Consider the following 22900-nt stretch of genomic DNA (forward strand, 5'->3'; position numbering starts at 1 on the left):
GTTGAAGTCCACATTGATGCCCTGGGGTTGAAGTGTTCCGAGGCGGAAGATGAGGCGTTCTTCCTCCAGGCGTCTGGTGGTGAGGGAGCGGCGGTGCAGGAGGCCCAGGACCTCCATGTACTCGGCTGAGTGGGAGGAGGAGTTGAAATGTTGGGCCACAAGGCGGTGTGGTTGATTGGTGGAGATGTTCCCTAAAGCGCTCTGCTAGGAGGCGCCCAGTCTCCCCAGTGTAGAGGAGACTGCATCGGGAGCAATGGATACAATAAATGATATTGATGGATGTGCAGGTAAAACTTTGATGGATGTGGAAGGCTCCTTTAGGGTCTTGGATGGAGGTGAGGGAGGAGGTGTGGGCGCAGGTTCCATATAGAACCTGTGTCATTACCTTATTGCGCTTGTCATCAACAGTTCATCAACTTCACAAACACCTTCCACCCTGACCTCAAGATCAACTGGATCACCTCAGACACCTCCTTCCCTTCCTGGACCTATCTGTCTCAATTTCTGACGACCGACTCAACACGGACATCTACTTCAAACCCACTGACTCCCACAGCTGACTGGACTGCACCTCTGCCACACCCTCTCCAGTAAAAATGCTATCCCTGATTCTCAATTCCTCCGTCTCTGTCATATGTGCTCTCAGGAGGAACAATTCCACTCCAGAAGATCCCAGATGGCCTCCTATTTCAAGGACTGCAATTTCCCCTCTCACGTGGTCAACAATGCCCTCCAGCATATCTCCTCCACTTCCTGCACCTCCACCCTTGAACCACACCGCTCCAAGTCCAACACGGATAGAATCTCCCTGCTCCTTACCTTTACCCCACCAATCTCAGGATTCAGCACATCATCCTCTGCCATTTCCGCCACCGACAGTCAGACCCCACCACCAGAGATATATGTCCCTCCCCACCACTTTCAACTCCCTTGTTAGGCCCACATCGTACACTGACCCTCCATTCCCAGCACCTTCCTTTGCTGCCGCAAGATGTGTAAAACCTGCACCCACACTTTCCCCTCACCTCTGTCCAAGGTCGCAAAGGATCCTTCCACATACGGCAGAGATTTTCCTGCACAGTTAACACCTCATCTACTGTGTCCATTGCTCTTAATGTGATCTCCTCTACATTGGGGAGACAGGATGCCAACTCGCTGAACATTCCAGAGAACATCTCTGGGACGCACGCACCAAACCATCCCACCATACTGTGGCTGAACACTTCAACACCCCACCCACTCAGCCAAGGGCGTGCAAGTGCTGGGCCTCCACCACCACCAAATCCCAGCCAAATCCCAGCTTTCCCCTTGGGACCCTCCAACCACACAGCATCAACATCTATTTCGCCAGTTTTCTCATCGCCCCTCCCCCCAGATCTAACCCTCCAACTCAACACTGCCCTCTTGAACTGTCCCACTTGTTCATCTTCCTTCCCACCTATCCACTCCACCTTCCCCTCTGACCTATCACCATCACCCCCCACTTGCATCTACTTACCCCTTCCCAGCCAACTTACCCCTATCCCTCCTATTTATCTCAAAGTCCCCTTCCCCTCCAGTCCCCCTACAGTTCTGCTTTTCGGATGCTGCCTGACCTGCTGTGCTTTACCAGTGCCACACTTATCAACTCTGATCTCCAGCATCTACAGTCCTCACTTTCACCTGTTTTTTGCTTGTTGCCAGGAAATGGAGATGGAGACAAAATCTCTAGTCCTCCTACTGACCCGATGCGTCCTGGAGGACCCTTCAACGGACGTCTCTCCTTGAACTAGACACTCCTTGGCCTTGGTGATGGGTTGCTGCTGCTCTTGGGCTTACCATTGACTCTGGTCCTCCTGTGTCCACCTTTGCCTTCTTGGGAAGGCAGCCAAAGAGACCAATATCCCAACAGTGGCTGGACACAGGACTCTTGCTGGCAATGTCTTATGTTAGGAACATAAGAAACAAATCAGGATCTGAACACAGTGGTGGCACACATTGCAGGTGAGGGTTGTGCACACACTCCATCAGAGAGTGAGACATGCAGCTTTCTGATAATCAGAGCCATGTCTCCATCATTCATTCAGTTTCAGCCTCAGCAGGTGCACCAACTTCGTGAAGCTGCCACACCGGCTGAGTGACCAACATAACAGCAAAAGGGAGAGTGCCTGCTGCACCCCAAACACCTTTCCAACCTAGCCCCACATCAACTGTATAATTTCATTCACTAGAATCCATCATAATACTTACATGACAGATGATGAAGTGATTATATTCACTTTCTACAGCAGCCTTGTGGGTGTCACAAGTTATGGGTTGCTTTTGGCCATCGTTCCCCTCTTTTTCTATCGCCACTAACTTATGCTACATTGAGACATCAACGTCCAATTTGCAAGGACAAATGGCAAATTGGCTTCAATCAGCATTTGAACCCTAAACGTGTTGGCTCTGTATGCATTGCAAATGGACAATGGAATGGCTGTAAATTAAATGTAGCTGCGGTTTGCAAGCACATGATTCATGTATCTGCCCTTCAATGTCTTAGCAGACGTGTTTTCATCCATCATATTGACTCTGACTCTGCCCACCCTGGATGTTATCACAATCATTTTCCATAAGACCATAAGACATAAGACATAGGAGTGGAAGCAAGCTAATTGGAGTCCACTCCACCATTTAATCATGGCTGATGGGCATTTCAATTCCACTTACCTGCACTTTTCCTGTAGTTTTTAATTCCTTGTGAGATCTGGAATTTATCAATCTCTGCCTTAAAGTCACCCCATGTCCTGGCCTCCACTGCAACCTGTGGCAATGAATTTCACAGGCCCAGCACTCTCTGGCTGAAGAAGTATCCCCTCATTTCTATTCTAAATTGACCGCCTCTAATTTTAAGGCTGTGCCCATGGGTCCTAGTCTCCCAGCCTAACCGAAACAACTTCCCAGCATCCACCATTTCTAAGCCATGCATTACCTTGTAAGTTTCTATTAGATCTCCCCTCAACCTTCTGAACTCTAATGAATACAATCCCAGGATCCTCAGCTGATCATCATTTGTTAGGCCTACCATTCCAGGGATCATCCATGTGAATCTCCACTGGACACGCTCCAGTGCCTGCATGTCCTTCCTGAGGTGTGGGGCCCAAAATTGAATACAGTATTCTAAATGAGGCCTGACCAGAGCTTTGTAAAGTCTCAGAAGCATGTCATTGCTTTTATGTTCTAACCCTCTTGAGATAAATGACATAATTACATTTGCTTTCTTCATCACGGACTTAACCTGCAAGTCAACCTTTAGAGAATCCTGGAATAGTGCTCCCAGATCCCTTTGTACTTTAGCTTTATGAATTTTCTCACCGTTTAAAAAATAGTCCTTGCCTGTATTCTTTTTTCCAAAGTACAAGACCTCGCACTTGCTCATGTTGAATTTCATCAGCCATTTCCTGGACCACTCTGCTAAACTGTCTAAATCTTTCTGCAGCCTCCCCACCTCCTCAGAACTACCTGCCTGTCTGCCTAACTTCGTATCATCGGCGAACTTTACCACAATGCCCCCAGTCTCTTCATCTAGTTCATTAATATATAAAGTGAACAGCTGTGGCCCCAACACTGAACCCTGCAGGACCGCACTTGTCACCAGCTGCCATTATGAAAAAGAACCTTTTATGCCAACTCTCAGCCTTCTGTCAGACAGCCAATCCCCAATCCATGCCAGGAGCTCACCTCGAACACCATGGGCCCTCACCTTACTTAGCAGCCCTCCATGAGACACCTTATCAAAGGCTTTTTGGAAGTCTAGGTAGATAACATCCACTGGGCTTCCCTAGTCTAATCTACTTGTTATCTCTTCATAGAATTTTAACATGTTTGTCAGGCATGACCTCCCCTTACTAAATCCATGCTGACTTGTTCTAATCCGACCTTGCATTTCCAAGATTCTTGGAAATCTCATCCTTAATGATGGATTCTAGAATTTTACCTACAACCGAGGTTAAGCTAATCGGCCTATAATTTTCCATCTTTTGTCTTGATCCTTTTTTGAACAAGGGGGTTACAACACAATTTTCCAATCATCTGGGACTTTCCCTGACTCCATTGATTTTTGAAAGATCACACTCAGCGCCTCTGTTATTTCCTCAGCCACCTCTCTCAGAGCTCTAGGATGTAGCCCATTGGGGCCAGGAGACTTATTGATTTTTAGACCTTTTAGCCTTTCTAGCACTTTCTCTTTTGTAATGGCTAGCATACTCAACTCTGCCCCCTGTCTCTCCTTAATTGTTGGGATATTGTTGAGCTGTGTAATAATATGTCTAAACAGGTTGCTGAGAAAATAATAACACTCAAAATCAAAACTCTTATTTACCTTTCCATGGTAAATCTATGTTGATTGCCCAATTGGATCAATGTTTTCTTAGTGTCCAATTATCCCATCCTTTACAATACTTTTGAGCAGATTTTCTATTACTGATCATTAGGAGAAGGTTGAGAGGTGACTTAATTGAGACATATAAGATAATCAGTGGGTGAGATAGGATGGACAGTGAGAGCCTTTTTCCTTGGTTGGTGATGGCTAGCATGAGGGGACATAGCTTTAAAATGGAGGGTGATAGATATAGGACAGGAGGTAATTTCTTTACTCAGAGAGTAGTAGGGCATGGAATGCGCTGCCTGCAACAGTAGTAGACTCATCAACTTTAAGGGGGTTTAAATGGTCTTTGGATAGACATATGGACGAAACTGGAATTGTGTCGGTTAGATGGGCTTCGGATTGGTTCCACAGGTCAGTGCAACATTGAGGACTGAAGGGCCTGTGCTGCGCTATAATGTTCTATGTTCAATGATATCGAGCTAACATATCTGTAGTTCCCTAGTTTCTCTCTTTCACCTTTCTTAGACAGGTTATATTTGCAACATTCCATCTGCAGCTACTCATAAACTTTTGAACAATAATCACGCTGCAACCATGATTGTCACTCTGATGTAGATCATCGGGTCTCTGGGATTTGTGAACTTTCAGTCCATTCAATTTAACCAGATGCTATTGTTGATTTAATTTGATTTTATTGTTCCCCTCAATTTATTTCTAACACTCATCTTATGTTGATACTTTAAAAAATTATCTGTTCCTGACCATTTATACTTGTTCATTCTTCACCCTGGTCTGGCTGTTACTTCAATCTATTTCTTTAAGTTCAATTACTTTCACAAGTCTCTCTCCAGCCCTATCGTGCCCCATGACAGACTTTTGGTTCTAACTACAGTCCCTTATTCTTTCCACTAGGATACTGGTAAAGCCAATACAGTAGCTCGTCAACTTACAAACTTAATCTGTTCCGGGACCCCGTTCGCGAACCGAAAAGTTCGCGAACTGAATCAATTTTCCCATTGTTCGGATATTTCCGGAGTCTTTTCTCTTTTTTGTCTCTTGGAGGTTGGTGATACCACAAGAAAACGATCCAGAGAAACTTGTTTTTTTCTTTGTTGCAGAATTTTCTGAAAATGGGACATCACATTGTCATTTAAAATGTTCACTGCTCTGTTGGTCACAGCTTTGTTAGGGTGATGCCTCTCAACAAAAGCCTGCACTTCACTCCATTTGCTACAAATGTCTTTGATTTGAACACTTGATACATCTTCCCTCTCTTCTTCCTCCTCTGCAGAATGCTCCTGCTGCATAACCTTCACCTGCTCCTATTGCAATTCAACAAGATCTTCTGTGCTGTGTTCTTGTCTGTCATCCTCCACCAGCTCCGCCCCATCATCCTCATCGACCTCCAAGCCCATATTTTGGCCCAGGGTCACAATCCCATTCACTACATTTACTGATGTCTCCTCCTCAAAACCCTCAAAGTCTCTCTCAGGTACACAATCTGGCCAAAGTTTCCTCCAGGCCGACTGCAACGTACGGAAAGAGACCTCGTTCCATGCCTTATCAATAAGGCTTATACAGTGGAGGATATTGAAGTGGTCCTTCCAGTACTGACCAAGGGTCAAATCTGTGTCGTTGGTGACCTGGAAACACCTGGCAAACAGAGCCTTTGTATATAATTTCTTGAAATTTGCAATGACATTCTGGTCCATGGGTTGGATGAGAGGAGTGGTGTTGGGAGGAAGGAACTGTACTTTTATGAAGTCGTATTCAATGTCCAAGTCTTCTTCCAAATTTGGAGGATGGGCAGGAGCATTGTCCATTACTAGAAGACACTTAAGTGGCAAATTATTTGTTTCAAGATATTCCTTGACAGCTGATGCAAAAACTTCCGTCAACCATTCGCATGACCCAAGCCTTGCTATTCGCCCTCCACATTAGCCTTCAACACATTATTGTGTTTAAAAACAAGGACTTTCAGTGTGGTAGACTAATAGAGGCTTAATCTTTCAATCCCACTTGCATTCGCGCACAATAAAAGCGTTAACCTGTCCTCCATTGGTTTGTGGCCCGGTAGTGCATTTGGACATTTTTGGGCATTTTTTTCCAGAAAAGTCCAGTTTCATCACAGTTAAAAGCTTGATGTGAGAGATAACCTTCATCTTCGACAAACTTATTGAATTTCTTCACAAAGTCCTCCGCTGCCTTTTTGTCTGAACTAGCCGTTTCTCCATGCCTTATTACACTATGGATTCCAGTTCGACGACGAAATTTATCAAACCAGCCTCTGCTGGCTTTAAATTCTTCAATGCTAGCAGTACTTGTACTCAGCGGTGTTGCCAACAAATCACGATGTATGTGTAAAGCCTTCTTGCAGATTATAGTCTTGTCAACACTATCTCCAGCAAGCTCTTTTTGACTTATCCAAACTAATAATAATTTTTCAATCTTGTCTAACAATTTAGGTCTTTGCTTCGTTAAAATATTCACTCCTTTAGTGACATCAACTACCTTTAGTGCCTCTTTGTTCTTTAGGATAGTACAGATAGTCGATTTCACCATGTCGTACTGCATAGCGAAATCAGATACGCGAGCACCATTCTCGTGTTTAGCTATTATTTCCTTCTTTGTTTCTACAGTAATATGTTTAGACTTCTTGACACCACTATCACTACCACTTTTCACTTTCTTGGGAGCCATAATTAGGGCTAATTTAATGCAAAAAACAAAATAAAGCATAAGAATGCTTGGACGTTGGATGTTCACAGCGCACGCGCCAAAGACGAACTGAATGAGATCATGCGGGGCCCGAGAGCTTTTGCGTTCAAAGCGCGCATAGATAAGCAGAACAATGACAATGAAACCATTGACTTTTTGCATTTGTACCTTCGTTCATACCTTGAATTTCGTACGTACGTTGAAGCAAAATTTTACTTACAATCCTGTTCGTAAACTGATTTGTTCGTGAACGAGATCGTTCGTATGTCGAGGCGCTACTGTAGTTGTTATTCTTGGCTGAATGATAGATCAGTGGAAGTATAATAGCAAAGCTCTGCAGAGCAATGCTGAGTATTTTAATAGGTACAGATGACAATTGATCTTTTATTTAATAGGCCTGCCTTATCCAAATGTCTAGTACAGCAGTTCTTTGATTTTTTTTCCAGACTTGGCTACATCTGCAATGAAACTGAATTCCACAGGAGGTCAAATACGGGAACCAACTGAAAAATAAATTTTGAACCGTATCATGGTTTTCCACCCATTGATTGGCGGATGTTCAGGGATTCTAATAAGTCTACATTCTGGAGATGATCTGAAAATATTGCTTCAACAGTATCTCCTTTCTTCTGTTAATAGTTGATGGTTAACAGAATGTATTCAGTTAGCCTAAACAATTCAATGCACTGTGCTTCAAGGAAATCTCAAATTCAGTGAGCCACAGAGGAGAGAAAGCAAAAAAAACCCCTCCAAATATTGGCAATCGTGGCTCAGAATGCTGAAGAATAAACACTCCAAAAAACCTTTACAGATGTTCATATATGTGTACTTCCAATATTCTGTTTTTAACGATACAATCTCCAGACACTGCGTGGCCCACCTGGAAAACTATTCAGGCGCCACAGATCAGGCTGTAGTGCATGACTTCAAGGAAACCGGATCTCACTGCTCATTGCTGAATTACAATGTAAACGGTTGGAAACTATTTCAACGCATTTGGAAATGAAACTCTGCAAATCTCATATATTTAATGGATGAATTTATTTCTCTCTCCCCTGTAACAGAAGCCGGAGGGAGATGAAACATCAATCATGTGAAACATGCAGCTGCCAAATATAAAGCAACTCCTCCTCATACACAAGTACACACACACTCATAGAGCACCACGGTTCATATTCAGGTTCTACCACCAACCCCTACTGAAAGGAACACAGAGAGGATCCAGAATCATTCTGTTCGGGATGGGGTTCAGCAAAATGTTTACTTGGTTTTTCATCACTTGGGTTTGTTGCAACTTGCACGTCAGTTGCTCACAACAGGCTGAAAGTGTGAAGCAGAGGAAACCGTTCTTTGAACGCCTGAGACGGCTGGAAGAGCAGGTGAGTCAGACAAACACATCCGGCTGCGGACCTCTGTTAGCTTCCTGAGCAAGTCCTGCTGGACACGGCTACTCTGGGGGTCGGGGCACTCAGACCACGCTCATCACTCACATTGCGAAGTGACTTCATTTTAATTCCGTCTGGTGGCATATTGGTCAATCAAAGCCATTCTCTCTCTGTCAATGACTGGGGAGAAATAAAAAATGGAATCTAGGAAAGCGAGAGGCTACTTAATTGAAACATATAAGATACCGAAGGCTCTCAAAAGGACACAAGAGGATACATGTTTCCTCTTGTGGGAGAATTCAGAATTAGGCGGGTCTCTGTTTAAAAATCAAGGGTCATCCATTCAAAATTGAGATGAAGCAAGAATATTTTTCTTAGAGGGTGATACATTTTTGGAATTCTTTTCCTGAAAGGGTAATGGAAGCAGAACTTCTCACGATTTTAAGACAGATATTCTTGGGAGTGAAAGGTTATGAGGTAGGCGGGAATGCGGACTTGAGGTTATCATTGCATCAAACATGATCTTATTGAATGGCGGTGCTAAAGGGGCCGAATGGCCTCCTTCTCTCCTTGTTTGTGTCTACTTTCTTATGACTGTACCATCTCGGGAGTTTCAACATAATTTCGTTTAAAGACTTTTTTTTCCTCTCTAATCTAATGTGGCATCTGGTGAAATATTATTTTAAGTGTGCCGTCTCTTCAATTTTATTAACACAGTTTCGACGATTTCAAGAACTCAGCTTGACACGATTACAAATCATTTCAGCCAACTTCAATATTTCTTCGAGCGTCGACCTTCGACTCCAGTCGTTAGCAGAGCAGTCCGAGAACATCAGCGCTACGATGAGCAGATTCCACACTGCCACCGAAAATGACATCGCCACCTTAAAATCGTGGATGAAGAAACTGCAGAAGAAAACCAAGAAGATTGACCTGAAGCTGTCGACCTGGGAGCAGGTCCTCAACGAGAGAAGCAAACAATTGTCAAAAGCGAAGAAGGAGCAGAGCGAGATGATGTCCAACCTGACCGCAGCCGTGGAGGGTCACAGGGAGCGAATCAGCTCCCTGGCTGCAGGCAGGAGGAAGCTGCAGAAGGAAACGGAGAGCCTCCGGGATGAGGTTAAACGCCACGGTCTGATAATAGCCAGGTTTGAGGAGCGGATGAAAAGCGCCTTGCAGAACGACGCTCTCTCCGCAAAGCCCAGACCAGTGCAGGCGGCGGCAGCGATAGAGCCGCGAGTGCACAGGGCGAAACCTGTGAAAGCAGCCAAGCAGCAACATACCCAAAGGGAAGGCTCAAGTATGTCTCAGTTCCAATAGCAATCTGTCAGGACTAGCACGGTGGGCAGGCTGGTCGAAATGTATAAAAGCAAAAGTTTGTTTCGGCGAAAATACAATTAAAACTTTAGCTTCCCTGTCATTCCTGGGCATTAGAAAGAAAGACACGTGGAGATCCCAGAGGATTAATTTAGTGTCTATGCCAGCCCATAAAACCAGAGCCTTCAAAGATAACAGGGCTAATTCTGCCGCAGCTACAAATGCAACGCAATGGGACAAATTTAAGTTAGAATTTAAAATGCTGCAAAGGGGAAATGTGATATACAGATGAGGTATGCAATCTTTTAAAAGAAACATACAAAGGCAAGTTCATTTTGCAAGTAAACATAGCAGCACCATGGTGTGAGTATTACCAGATACCTTGCTTGTGCAGCATTGCAATGTGTAGATGCTTCATTAAAACAGATACTTAAAGTGCTGACACTTCAGTATCGTCCTCCAATCCAACAACATAGCTCAACTCTAACCCCAGAAATAGCTCAACTCCAACCCCAAGAATAGCTCAACTCTGACCTCAGAATAACAGCCCTTTTAAGAAATCGGACCCTTCAGAACATGTTGCTGCTAAATTAGTTCTATGGAATGTCTAAATTCACTTTCTATAAAAGTAGAGGTATATGAAAGCCATTAAACAATTTATGATCAATGGTCAGTAGAAGGAAAACAACAAAATTCAGTGTGAAATCAAGATAATTGGTTTGTTTATTAAATGAATAGGAGATTCACTAGAAATTGTGATGAATATGTGATTAAAACTATAGATTGAACTTGCGTAGGTAGAGGAAAAAGTGAATTAAATTTTGAAACCCAAACCTGTGACTTGTGGATGTCAGTCTTGATGATGCCACACATGGAAGTGTCATGTTCGGGTTTGGTTTCTGTTTTACAGGGGAAAACCACATAAAAGTACTGCATTGCAGGGAGACCAGACAAGGGCTCCAAAGCACATTCAGAAATTTTAAAGGCCTGTACTATGAGGAAGCCCAAACCGAGATATTAGTTTCCAGAGAAGAGAAGGAGGGGAAGTTTGACAGAGATGCTAACTCATAACAAGCTTTGTCCAGTCTGAGTTCATGAAAATTCTTCTTACACAGGATTTGAGGATTAGGGACAATGGAAAATAAAGTGTGACAGTGGAAAATGGATGCATTTTTGTTTCTCAAAAGAATTTCAAAATTTTAGATTGCATATCAGAGGGATCATCCAACAAAAACTGCTGGTAGCTTGAAAATAAAAAGAATTATATAGAATTGATAACACAGAAGCAGGCCAGTTGACTAGACCAATGCACATTGATGTTAATCCTTCACAGGACTGGCACTCATCCAATATCTCTTTAGTTCCCTTTCTTTCAACCCCTATCAAAACAATCCTTTGTTTAACTATTCTTAACTGTTGTTAACATGGCTACTGCTTTTAGTTTGTATATTATGTAGCCATACAAGTCTCTGCTTGCTAGATTAGTTGGTCATAGAATTGTTGAAAGTCACCACTAAAAGATAGATTTGGAATGGTATGTGAACAGGATGTCTCAGAAAGCACAAATCACAACAAGGCATAGTAAGAACTTCTGTCCCTAAAGTCATAGAATGGTTACTGTGATGAATGGGGCCATTCAGCCTGTACTGTATGCACCAGTTCCATGAAAGAGTAACTCCCCCATCCATTCCCACCTATTCTCTATAACCCTGCAAACGTTTTCTCTTTCCTGTACACTTTCCTGTTGCACAACTTGTTTTCCATAATCTTCATGCCTCACATATCTAGAGGTGATCCTTGAGTACTGTGGACACATCAGGTTGTATATGTAGCTCCTCTGAGGTTGCAAAATATCCAGAAGCATTTTATTAAATAAAAATAATAAATCTTCTGTTTTTAAATTTCCCAGAATGCAGTTTACTTGATATTTTAGCAAAAGTGCCAAGAAGTGTCCTCTGCACAGTGGTACCCTAAGAGAAATATATCTTAGTGTTAAAGCCTGTTAAACCTCAAACGTAGACTCAATTTGTTTAGCTTCATCTTCATGAAAAGCTGCGTAGATAATCCTTATCATCACCTGGGAACTGCTAAGAATTTGTTAAAAGTCTTTCAGTTTCAGGAGGTTGAATACTCCCTCTCATAAGTTGTTATTGTTGGACATTACCAACCGATAAGCAGAGCTGTAGCCACTTACATGCATAATTGCTTTGCTTCATGACAGTCTAGAAAATATGTGAAAATTGTGCTAGATGTTGAATTTACTGACCATAAATTGCACTGCATAATATACTGTTAGCTACCGTATGATTGTAACTTAAGTTGGTTTAAGATTTCTTTTGGTGAAGTGTTTCCAAACGAAAAATCAACTTTTTACAATAGGGCAAATAGATGGGCACTGAAATAGACAATTAAACCAAAATACCATACTTAGTAAGTGCAGTTTTCAAAGAAAAAATGCTGTATTATCAAAAAGAAATGAAAAGAGCACCTTTTTGCATTCAGCATTCCCTACCAGCCTTGCCCTTCACCCTAACAGGAACATACAGACTTCATTGTAAAAACTTAATTTTATATAGAATGATAAAAGCTTATAGATGACTTAGATTCAAATGGATCTTTATTTCTAAGCATCAATACAATAGAGAAAATGATCAGTTGTATCTGTATTGACATGATGTTATGTACTAATACAGATCGTCCTGACAATTAAAAATCTCTGTATTTTAATGGAAATAAGATCATATATGCTTGATATTTTGTGCATGTATTGAATTGATTTACGAGACAATCATTAAAGGAGAAACTATTAGAGACATGGCTCATAGATGGACAGGACTGGCAGCTTAATGTTCCAGGGTATAGATGCTATAGGAAAGACAGAAAGGGGGCAGGAGAGTAGGGGGAGTGTTGTTTTTGATTAGAGATAGCGTTATGTTTGTACTTATAGAAGATATTCCTGGGAATACATCCAGGAACGTTATTTGAGTGGAACTGAGAAATGACCTCCTTATTGGGATTGTAATATAGAGGCCACCCCCCCCCCCCAACTAATAGTCAGTCCCAAATTGAGAAACAAATTTGTAAGGAGATTTCAGTTATAAGAATAATAGGGTGGTGATGGTATGGGGGAATAGATAGAGAAATCTTGAAAAATTTCCATATTACAGAGGAGGAGGTGCTGGATTTTAACTTTACAAATGTAGACTGGGACTGCCATAGTGTTATGGGTTTGGATGAAGAGGAATTTGTTAAGTGTGTACAAGATTTTTTTCTGATTCAATATGTGGATGTACCTACTAGATAAGGTATAATACTTGGCCTACTCTTGAGAAATAAGACAGGGCAGGTGACTGAGGTGTCAGTGGGAGAGCACTTTGGGGCCAGTGACCATAATTCTATTAGTTTTATAATTGTGATGGAAAAAAATAGTTTGGATTGAAAAATTAAAGTTCTAAATTGGAGGAAGGCCAATTTTGTCAGTATTAGGCAAGACTTTTCAAAAGTTGTTTGGGGTGGATGTATATTCCTGTTAGGGTGAAGGGCAAGGCTGGTGGGGAATGCTGAATGACTCGAGAAATTGGGGTTCTGGTCAAGAATAAGAAGGAAGCATATTGTCAGGTATAGACAGCAGAGGTTAAGTGAATCCCTAGAGGAGTATACAGGCAGTACGAATATACTTAAGAGGGAAATCACGAGGGCAAAAAGGGGACATGAGATAGCTTTGGCAAATAGGGTTAAGGAGAATCCAAAGCGGTTTGGCAAATACATTAACAACAAAGGGGTAACTTGGGAGAGAATAGGACTCCTTAAAGATCAGCAAGACTACCTATGTGTGGAACCACAGGAGATGGGGAAGATACTAAACAAGTATTTTACATCTGTATTTACAGTGGAGGAGGATATGGAAGATAGAGAATATGGGAAAATAAGTAGAGACATCTCAAAAAATGTCCATATTACAGAAGAGGAGGTTCTGGACATCTTAAACTGCGTAAAAGTGGATAAATCCCCAGGACCTGATCAGGTGTAACCTAGAACTCTAGGGGAAGCTAGGGAAGTGATTGCTGGGCCCCTTGCTGAGATATTTGTATCATCGATAGCCACAGATGAGATGCTAGTTGGCTAATGTGGTGCCACTACTTAAGAAAGATGGTAAGGAAAAGTCAGAGATCTATATATCAGTGAGCCTGACATTGGTATTGGTAAGTTGTTGGAGGCAATCCTGAGGGACAGAACTTACATGTACTTGGAAAGGCAAGGACTGATTAGGTATAGTCAACACGGTGTTGTGCATGGGAAATTGTTTCTCACTAACTTGATTGAGTTTCTTGAAGCAGTCAAAGAGGAAGGATATGGGCAGAGCAGTGGACATGATCTGTTTGGATTTCAGTAAGGTATCCGACAAGGTTACTGGTAGAATTCCTTGTTAGCAAGTTTTAATCACTTGGATTAGACGGAGAGCTAGCCATTTGGTGACAGAACTGGCTTAAAGGTAGAAGACAGAGGGTAGTGGTGCAGGGTTGCTTTTTAGACTGGAGGCCTGTGACCAGCAGTGTGTCAGTAGGATTGGTGCTAGGTCAATTATTTTTTGTCATTTATATAAATGATTTGGATGTGAAGATAGGCGGTATGATGAGTAAGTTTGCAGATGACACCAAAATTGGAGGTGTAGTGCACAGCTAAGAACGTTGCTTCAGAGTACTATGGGATCTTGATCAGATGGACCAATATGCTGAGGAGTGGCAGATGGAGTTTAATTTAGATAAATGTGAGGTGTTGCATGTTGCAAATCAGGGCAGGACTTATACACTTACTGGTAAGGTCCTGGGGAATGTTATTGAACAAAGAGACCTTGGAGCGCAAGTTCATAGTTCCTTGGAAGTGGAGTCACAGGTTAGATATGATAGTGAACAAAGTGTTTTGTATGCTTGCTTTTATAGGTCAGTGCATTGAGTATAGGAGTTGGAGGTCATGTTGAAGATGTACAGGACATTAGTTAGGCCATTTTTGGAATATTGTGTGCAATTCTGGTCTTCCTCTTATTGGAAGGATGTTGTGAAACTTGGAAGGGAAGAGAAAACATTTAAGGGTGTTGCAAGGACTGGAGGGTTTGAATGACAGGGAGAGGCTGAATAGGCTGGGGCTAATTTTTGCTGGAGCATCAGAGGCTCAGGGGTGACCTTATAGAGGTTTATAAAATCGTAAGGGGCATGGATAGATAAGGTCTTTTCCCCAGGGTAGGAGAGTCTAGAACGAGAGGACATAGGTTTAAAGTGAGAGGGGAAAGATTTAAAAGGGACCTAAGGAGCAATATTTTCATGCAGATGGAAGAGTGTTTGTGGAATGACCTGTCAGAGGAAGTGGTGGAGGCTGGTACAATTATAACATTTAAAGGGCATTTGGATGGTTATTTGAATAGCAAGTGTTTAGAGCGATATGGGCCAAATGCTGGCAAATGGGATTAGATTAATTTAGGAGATATGGTTGGCATGGACGCATTGGACCAAACGGTCTGTTTCCGTGTTGTACATCTCTATGACTCTATTTCACAGATGACGATAAAAAGTTAACAGACTGAAGCTATTTTGGCTTGATGCTGTGAGAGCTCTTCAGTTGGAGCTATTTGTTTTAACCCCATTTTTCTGTCCTTTCCTAACATATTTTTATATTCTTCCTTTTTAAATAATTCTCCAATTCTTGTAACATTTATATTAATTACACTATCTCATGCACTTGTTATAATAATGTGTGAAATATTTTTCAAAACTTTCTAGATTGTTCTTCAATTAGTAATCTCCAGTTTGAGCCCAAGTAACTGATTTACCAACTAACAGAATCAAGCTTTATCAATCCTCTTGATATCTATCATAATGGTGGAACATCAATTGCATAACCCTTAAATGTCTTTATCAGGAATGGGTGTATATAGCATATAGAAGCAGAGAGTTCTTGATGAGCTTTAGAGGACCCTTCCTACAAAATATCAAATTAGAAAGAGTCTACTAAACCACGCTCAGTCAGAGCATTATGTACACTCTGATCACCATCTTCCACAGGAGCCTACTTTAGAGTTTCCCATTCTTACAACACTCACACTACTACAAACCCTGAAACTGCCAATAAATCTTATTCTCAATTTCTTTCACTCCATTTGCTGCTTCATAGTGTATTTCCAGTATGGTAACAGATCCCATATTATTTATTAACACAGAGAAGATAGTCTAGGAGGAGGCATGGCAGACGAGGGAAGTTAAGAAACATATAAAGTTAAAAGAGAAAAAGTATAACATAGCAAAGGTAAGTGGGAAAACGGAGGACTGGGAAGCTTTTAAAGAACAACAGAGGATTACTAAGAAGGAAATATGCAGAGGAAAAATGAGGTACGAAGGTAAACTGGCCAATAATATAAAGGAGGATAGTAAAAGTTTTGTTAGGTATGTGAAAGGCAAAAAAATGGTTAAGACTAAAATTGGGCCCTTGAAGACAGAAACAGGGGAATATATTACGGGGAACAAAGAAATGGCAGAAGAATTGAATTGGTACTTCAGATCTGTGTTCACTGGGGAAGACACAAGCAATCTCCCTGAGGTAACAGTGACTGAAGGACCTGAACTTAAGGGAATTTATATTTGCCAGGAAGTGGTGTTGGAGAGACTGTGAGGTTTGAAGATTGATAAGTCCCTGGGGCCTGATGGTCTACATCCCAGGGTACTAAAGGAGGTGGCGCGAGAAATCATGGATGCGTTGGTGATTATTTTCCACAGTTTGATAGATTCGGGATCAGTTCCTGCGGATTGGAGGGTGGCTAATGTTGTACCACTTTTTAAGAAAGGTGGGAGAGAGAAATCAGGAAGTTATAGACCAGTTAGTCTGACCTCAGTGGTGGGAAAGATGCTGGAGTCTATTATAAAGGATGAAATTATGACACATCTGGATAGTAGTAACAGGATACGTCAGAGTCAGCATGGATTTATGAAGGGGAAATCATGCTTGACTAGTCTTCTGGAATTTTTTGAGGATGTAACTCTGAAGGTGGAAGAGGGAGATCCAGTAGATGTAGTGTACCTGGACTTTCAGAAAGCTTTTGATAAAAGTCCCACATAGGAGGTTAGTGAGCAAAATTAGGGTGCATGGTATTGGGGGCAAAGTACTAACTTGGATTGAAAGTTGGTTGGCTGATAGGAAACAAAGAGTAGTGATAAATGACTCCATTTCGGAATGGCAGGCAGTGACCAGTGGTGTACCGCAGGGATCAGTATTGGGATCGCAGCTTTTTACAATATATGTTAATGATATAGAAGATGGTATAAGTAATAACATTAGCAAATTTGCTGATGATACTAAGCTGGGTGGCAGGGTGAAATGTGGTGAGGATGTTAGGAGATTACAGGGTGACCTGGACAAGTTAGGTGAGTGGTCAGATGCATGGCAGAAGCAGTTTAATGTGGATAAATGCATGGTTATCCACTTTGGTGGCAAGAACAGGAAGGAAGATTGCTACCTAAATGGAATCAATTTAGGTAAAGGGGCAGTACAGAGAGATCTGGGTGTTCTTGTACACCAGTCAATGAAGGTAAGCATGCAGGTACAGCAGGTAGTGAAGAAGGCTAATAGCATGCTGGCCTTCATAACAAGAGGGATTGAGTATAGAAGCCAAGAGGTTCTTCTGCAGCTGTACAGGGCCCTGGTGAGACCACACCTGGAGTACTGTGTTCTGGTCTCCAAATTTGAGGAAAGACATTCTGGCTATTGAGGGAGTGCAGCACAGTTCACGAGGTCAATTCCTGGAATGCCGGGATTACCTTACACTGAAAGACTGGAGCGACTGGGCTTGTATACCCTTGAGTTTAGAAGACTGAGAGGGGATCTGATTGAGACATATAAGATTATTAAAGATTGGACACTCTGGAGGCAGGAAACATGTTTCCGCTGATGGGTGAGTGCCGAACCAGAGGACACAGCTTAAAAATATGGAGTAGACCATTTAGGACAGAGATGAGGAGAAACTTCTTCACCCAGAGAGTGGTGGCTGTGTGGAATGCTCTGCCCCAGAGGGCAGTGGAGGCCCAGTCTCTGGATTCATTTAAGAAAGAGTTGGATAGAGCTCTCAAGGATTGTGGAATCAAGGGTTATGGAGATAAGGCAGGAACAGGATACTGATTAAGGATGATCAGCTATGAATGGTGGTGCAGGTTCGAAGGGCAGAATGGCCTACTCCTACACCTATTGTCTATTGTCTATTGTCTCCTCCTGAGCATCTGTGACATCAATAAAACTTCCACTTCTGAGGTTGTGATTGCGTCCATAATTCATAAAGCTCCTTTTTAAAAAAAATCTGTATCTGGTTCAAAGTCTAAGTTTATATTGAAATTATTATAAGTTTAATGTCACATTTGAGCCATTTTGGTAGATTGTCCATTTTATTGACTCAGTTAAAGGCTTTAAAGTCCTCAAAATGTATTATGTCTTCATTTTTCCTCACAGATATCAAGATATAGTTTAACTTTCTGCAGAGGCTGGAAAAGCCCACAATCTGATTTAGACTCAAAATTTGTATACAAGTGACATAGAATATTATTGCACAGTACAGGCTCTTTGGCCCTCGATGTTCCACTGTCCTGTGAAACCAATCTGAGCCCCATCTTACCTACGCTATTCCATTTTTATCCAAATGTCTATCCAATGACCATTTAAATGTACTTAAAGTTGGCAAATCTACTATTGTTGCAGGTGGGTCATTTCATGCCCCTACTACTTTCTAAGGAACCAGCCCTGACATCTGTCCTATATCTATCACAAATATATATTATAAATTATGTATTATAAATTATGTAAATATTCACATTGCATCATGCATCATAATATTTGATATATTAAGCAAAAGCTGACTTTCAAAGCTAACAATAGGTGTCAATCAACCCATAAGTGAGGTGTAAAAAGTATGAATCAGTTAATACTTATTGCTTAGATATGTAAGCACATTACCAATATGTCTGATTGTTCATTTGTTTCTCTATTACAGTCTGCAATGTGAATTCGATGATGCACTTTCCCAATTCTTCCATTGAAAACTATGCAAGCTTTGGTAAAGAATTTTCAACTGGGCTATTTGAAATTACCATCTGTTCTTGGCTTAAAACCAAGGCAAACTATTTGGGAACAATGTTGTCATATGCAACAGAGGATAATGACAACAAATTGGTACTCCATGGCAGAAATACAAGCAAACAAACTACCATACATTTTGTAATTGGAGATCCAGCATTCAGGGAACTTCCTGTGAGGTCACTCTTAGATGGCAGGTGGCATCATGTATGCATCATCTGGTCTTCCTTTGAGGGTAAGTACTGGTACTACATAGACAGACGTCTGGCAGCAACTGGTTCCAAATTCCAAAAGGGCTATGAGATCCCAGCTGGTGGAACACTTATAATAGGGCAGGAACAGGATAATATGGGAGGAGGCTTTGATGAGACTGAATCCTTTGTAGGGAATTTGGCTGGATTCACAATTTGGAATCGTGCTTTGTCTCCTGGAGAAATCTCAGGTATCACCACAGGAAAGTTGTTACCTGGAGGCCAAATGTTAACTTTCAATGATATTTCTATTCTTAATGGTGGAGTTCAACATTATAATTGTACATGCCTGGAACACTGTTAGGAACAAAGATCATTAGTTAAGGACTAATTTAACTCTACTTTGTACTGGTCATATTCCTTGATAGTTGCTGCATTGGTTTTCTATAGCAATTCAGAAGTGTCATATTCATTCTTCAGCAATGCTTTAGAACTCAGGATCACTTTCATACTTTGAGAAATCAGCCAGTGACATTTGGCTAAACATTGTGATTATTGCAGAACTGTAGCATTATTGCTGTAAGATTATATCAAATAATAAAAAGACAATCTTTGGTGAGAATTAATGGATACATCTAAATAAGGTCAATGCATTTCAAATAATCTTAATAGAATATAAGACAGAAATATTTATAACAACAAGTACAGCAATTATAAATAATCAAATAGTCCTTTAGAATCTATTTTTGTATGGCACACCAAATTTAATTCCTCCATTAATAGAGCGCTATGGATTTAGTTTGTATCATCAACAAGGTACACTACAGCAACTCACCAAGGCTTCTGCTAAAGCACATTCTGAACTTTATCACCTCGAGGTACATGGACAATAACTGTATTGGAACATCAGGAACTAAAAACAACACACCATCCTGATCTGGAAATAATTAATCATTCCTTCTATATCACTGAGTCAAAATCCTGGAACTCTTTAGATAACAGCTCCGTGAATGCACCTATACTGTATATGATGTGGAGGTGCCAGTGTTGGACTGGGGTGGACAAAGTTAAAAAAATCACACAACACCAGGTTTATTTGGAAGTACAAGCTTTCCAAGTGCTGCTCCTTCATCAGGTAGCTTGTACTTCCAAATAAACCTGTTGGATTATAACCTGGTGTTAGTGATTTTAACTATATTATATAGTCTGCAATGGTTCAAATAGGAATTTGCCTGCCACTTTTTCAAGCGCAATAAAGTTTGCGGATAACAAATGCTGGCCTGTCAGCAATGCTACATCTGTGAATGATTTTTAAAAATTGTATGCTTAAGTTCTAGTCTACTAGTTTGAATACTGATAAATAAGTTTAATAGTGTACTTAAAGTTTTCTTTGTTATGACCTACATTTTCCTATGAAGCAAATTCTTACTGAAGTAATGTATTAATCTTGTTTGTTCCTTCTATTTTTGTAAAATATTTTACTCATAAAATGGTTTGTTATTAACAACTGATAACTGTGCAAACGTTTCTTATTATTGACAAGTGCTAGTTAAAATGCTTGTATTGAATTGCACCCTGAAAGCAGCAAAATCAAAAATCTCCTGATCATTCTAGGTGACAAGTTATTGAAGGACAATGACCATCATCCTGAGACCATTGTAAAATTACATAATGATTAGGAAACTTGTACAATGTCAAGGTCCTACCACATCAATGTTACCAATTTGGTCTAGTCACAAAATGAAGAATATTAAGGCCCTTGAAAAGACTTACAGAACAAGTTTTTAAAGTCTTTATTTATGGGCTATACATAATGAATATAGATGTGAGAGTTTGGTATCAACTGTAAACATAAATTCTAAAAGTCAAGGGGATTTGATTCAGTTCTTTAAAATTAGGGAAGAAATTAAATGTTGTCCACATGGATAGGTTATATGATCTCAGGGTGCAGAGGAGAACAAGCTGCAAAAACAACAAATAGTTGCAACAAATTGTAAGCAGATCTGATAACATCTATGGAGAGCGAGGTAGCAAAAGCATTTCAGATTGATGACCTTTCATCAGTTCTGGTAAATAGTGGAATGCTCTTGAAGGACTGAGTGGTGTACTCCTGCTCCTATACTCTTAATTCTGGACCCATATTGGTAAGAAAATAGGAAATTGGGGAAGAAGTAGACCACTTGACTTTTGCGGTCCATTTTACAATGCAGTATGATCCCAGCTGATCTTCTACCTCATCCCAATTTTATCCCTATAATCCTTAACTCTCATGATATCCAAAAATTTATTTATCAGTCTTGAATATAATGTGCTTTTTAAAATTTATGTTGTCTTAGTTTAGTGAATCTCTTTTGTGTAGAACCTTATTAAACACCTTTAGAAAAGCATTGTCCATTGACACTCCTTATCTAGCACATCTGTTGCTTTTTCAAAGCATTCCGTTAACGCTATAATTAATCTGCTTAGTACATCTTTCTTTGCAGAGTAAGGTTCATTAATATTTTGTATGTCAAATATTCAGTAACCCAAAAACAGCTGAACCTTTGAAATATATGTATTTGTGCTATTTACATTGTATCTGAACAATCTACCAATAATCAGATTAATAAAAATGTTAAATTTGATTCAGTTTGAGTGGAAAAGGAACTATTTCAAAATTCATAAATAAATTATAGTGTTGATTATAGGAAAATTGTAATGATATTAATCAAAATTGATGAATATATTTCATTTCATCATTGTTTCTGTTCACATGAAATGCAGTGGTGAAGCAACTATCTTGACAGAGAGAGAAGCTGCAGGTGGTGTTGGATTTACAGGAAATAGTTTATATTGCTGGTGTATCATACAAAAATTTCACTTGTAATCATTGCAATTGTGCCAGCTATCTTTCACAGTGGTGGAAGCATATAAAGAACTGATCAGAAACCTGAAATTTTACTTCCACAGACTGTTATCAACAATACCATTTTCAAATATGAAAATAAGTAAACTTGTCAGTCATAATATGGAAATGCTCTGTATTAAAAGAGGCATAAAGCAATCAAAACTGAGGGCTTTAGCAATGCAAACAAGCAGAGATTGTGCGATTTTGTAAAATATGTTTTATTTGAACTTAGAATTGATTTTTTCAAACTTGGACAATTCAGAAACAGTATATAGTTTATGTATTTTCAAGACTTCCTAAAATTGCATCAAGGGACAGTAGAACTTTGACACACTTGAAGAACGAATGGCAGACAGCCATTTAATGGTAGTGTTCCAAGCTAATGTTCTGGGTATATGGCTTCAAATCCCTCTATGTGGAATTTAAGTTTGAATGATAAAATCAGAAATTTAAAACTAGTGACTGGATTGCTATGAAACAATCATTGATTATCATGGAAGTCCACTTTGATCACTAATGTCCTTTATGGAAGCCAATCTGCCATCTTTATTTGGCCTACGTGTGACTTAAAACTGACAGTGATGTGATTAACTCTGAACTGTTTTTCTGAAATGGCCTAACAGATCACTTATATTCAGGGCAATTAAGGATGGCATTACCAGTGACACTCATATCCCATAAAAGAATGGCTCAATTCTCCACCACTTTTTCGGGTTGTAATGCTTTGCCTGTCTATTTAACTTTGTTAACTGCCTTATTTATACAACAAATAAACTTGTATTTACATCGTACATTTATCACATGAAATATCTAAAGTGACTTGAAACAAAATCAGAAATTGCTAGTGATACCCAGCAGGTCTGGTAGCATCTGTAGGGAGAAAATAGAGTTAATGTTTTGAGTCTGGTGACTCTTTTTCAGAGGTTTTATCACAGTGGCTTCACTAAGG

The 22900-nt window shown here is 40.5% G+C and overlaps 1 protein-coding gene across 1 annotated transcript; it reads left to right on the forward strand.

The window, feature by feature from the left end:
• The first annotated feature begins 8197 nt into the window (after positions 1 to 8197).
• On the forward strand, positions 8198 to 21649 carry ptx4 (pentraxin 4, long). The gene is made up of 3 exons (XM_072559609.1): positions 8198 to 8445; positions 9169 to 9751; positions 18791 to 21649. Exons 1-3 carry the CDS (start codon positions 8308 to 8310, stop codon positions 19426 to 19428), a joined length of 1359 nt encoding a protein of 452 aa, XP_072415710.1. The 5' UTR covers positions 8198 to 8307; the 3' UTR covers positions 19429 to 21649.
• Positions 21650 to 22900: the final 1251 nt, after the last annotated feature.

The sequence above is a fragment of the Chiloscyllium punctatum genome, chromosome 40 (assembly GCF_047496795.1).
Source record: "Chiloscyllium punctatum isolate Juve2018m chromosome 40, sChiPun1.3, whole genome shotgun sequence".
Classification (NCBI taxonomy): Eukaryota; Metazoa; Chordata; class Chondrichthyes; order Orectolobiformes; family Hemiscylliidae; genus Chiloscyllium; species Chiloscyllium punctatum.

What these genes read in the sequence shown, in the direction of transcription:
- ptx4 (XM_072559609.1), top strand. Translation starts at nt 8,308, where the DNA reads ATGGGGTTCAGCAAAATGTTTACTTGGTTTTTCATCACTTGGGTTTGT. An exon ending in TGAGACGGCTGGAAGAGCAG is followed by an intron (nt 8,446 to 9,168) that starts GTGAGTCAGACA and finishes TTATTAACACAG; the next exon opens with TTTCGACGATTTCAAGAACT. An exon ending in TACCCAAAGGGAAGGCTCAA is followed by an intron (nt 9,752 to 18,790) that starts GTATGTCTCAGT and finishes TCTCTATTACAG; the next exon opens with TCTGCAATGTGAATTCGATG.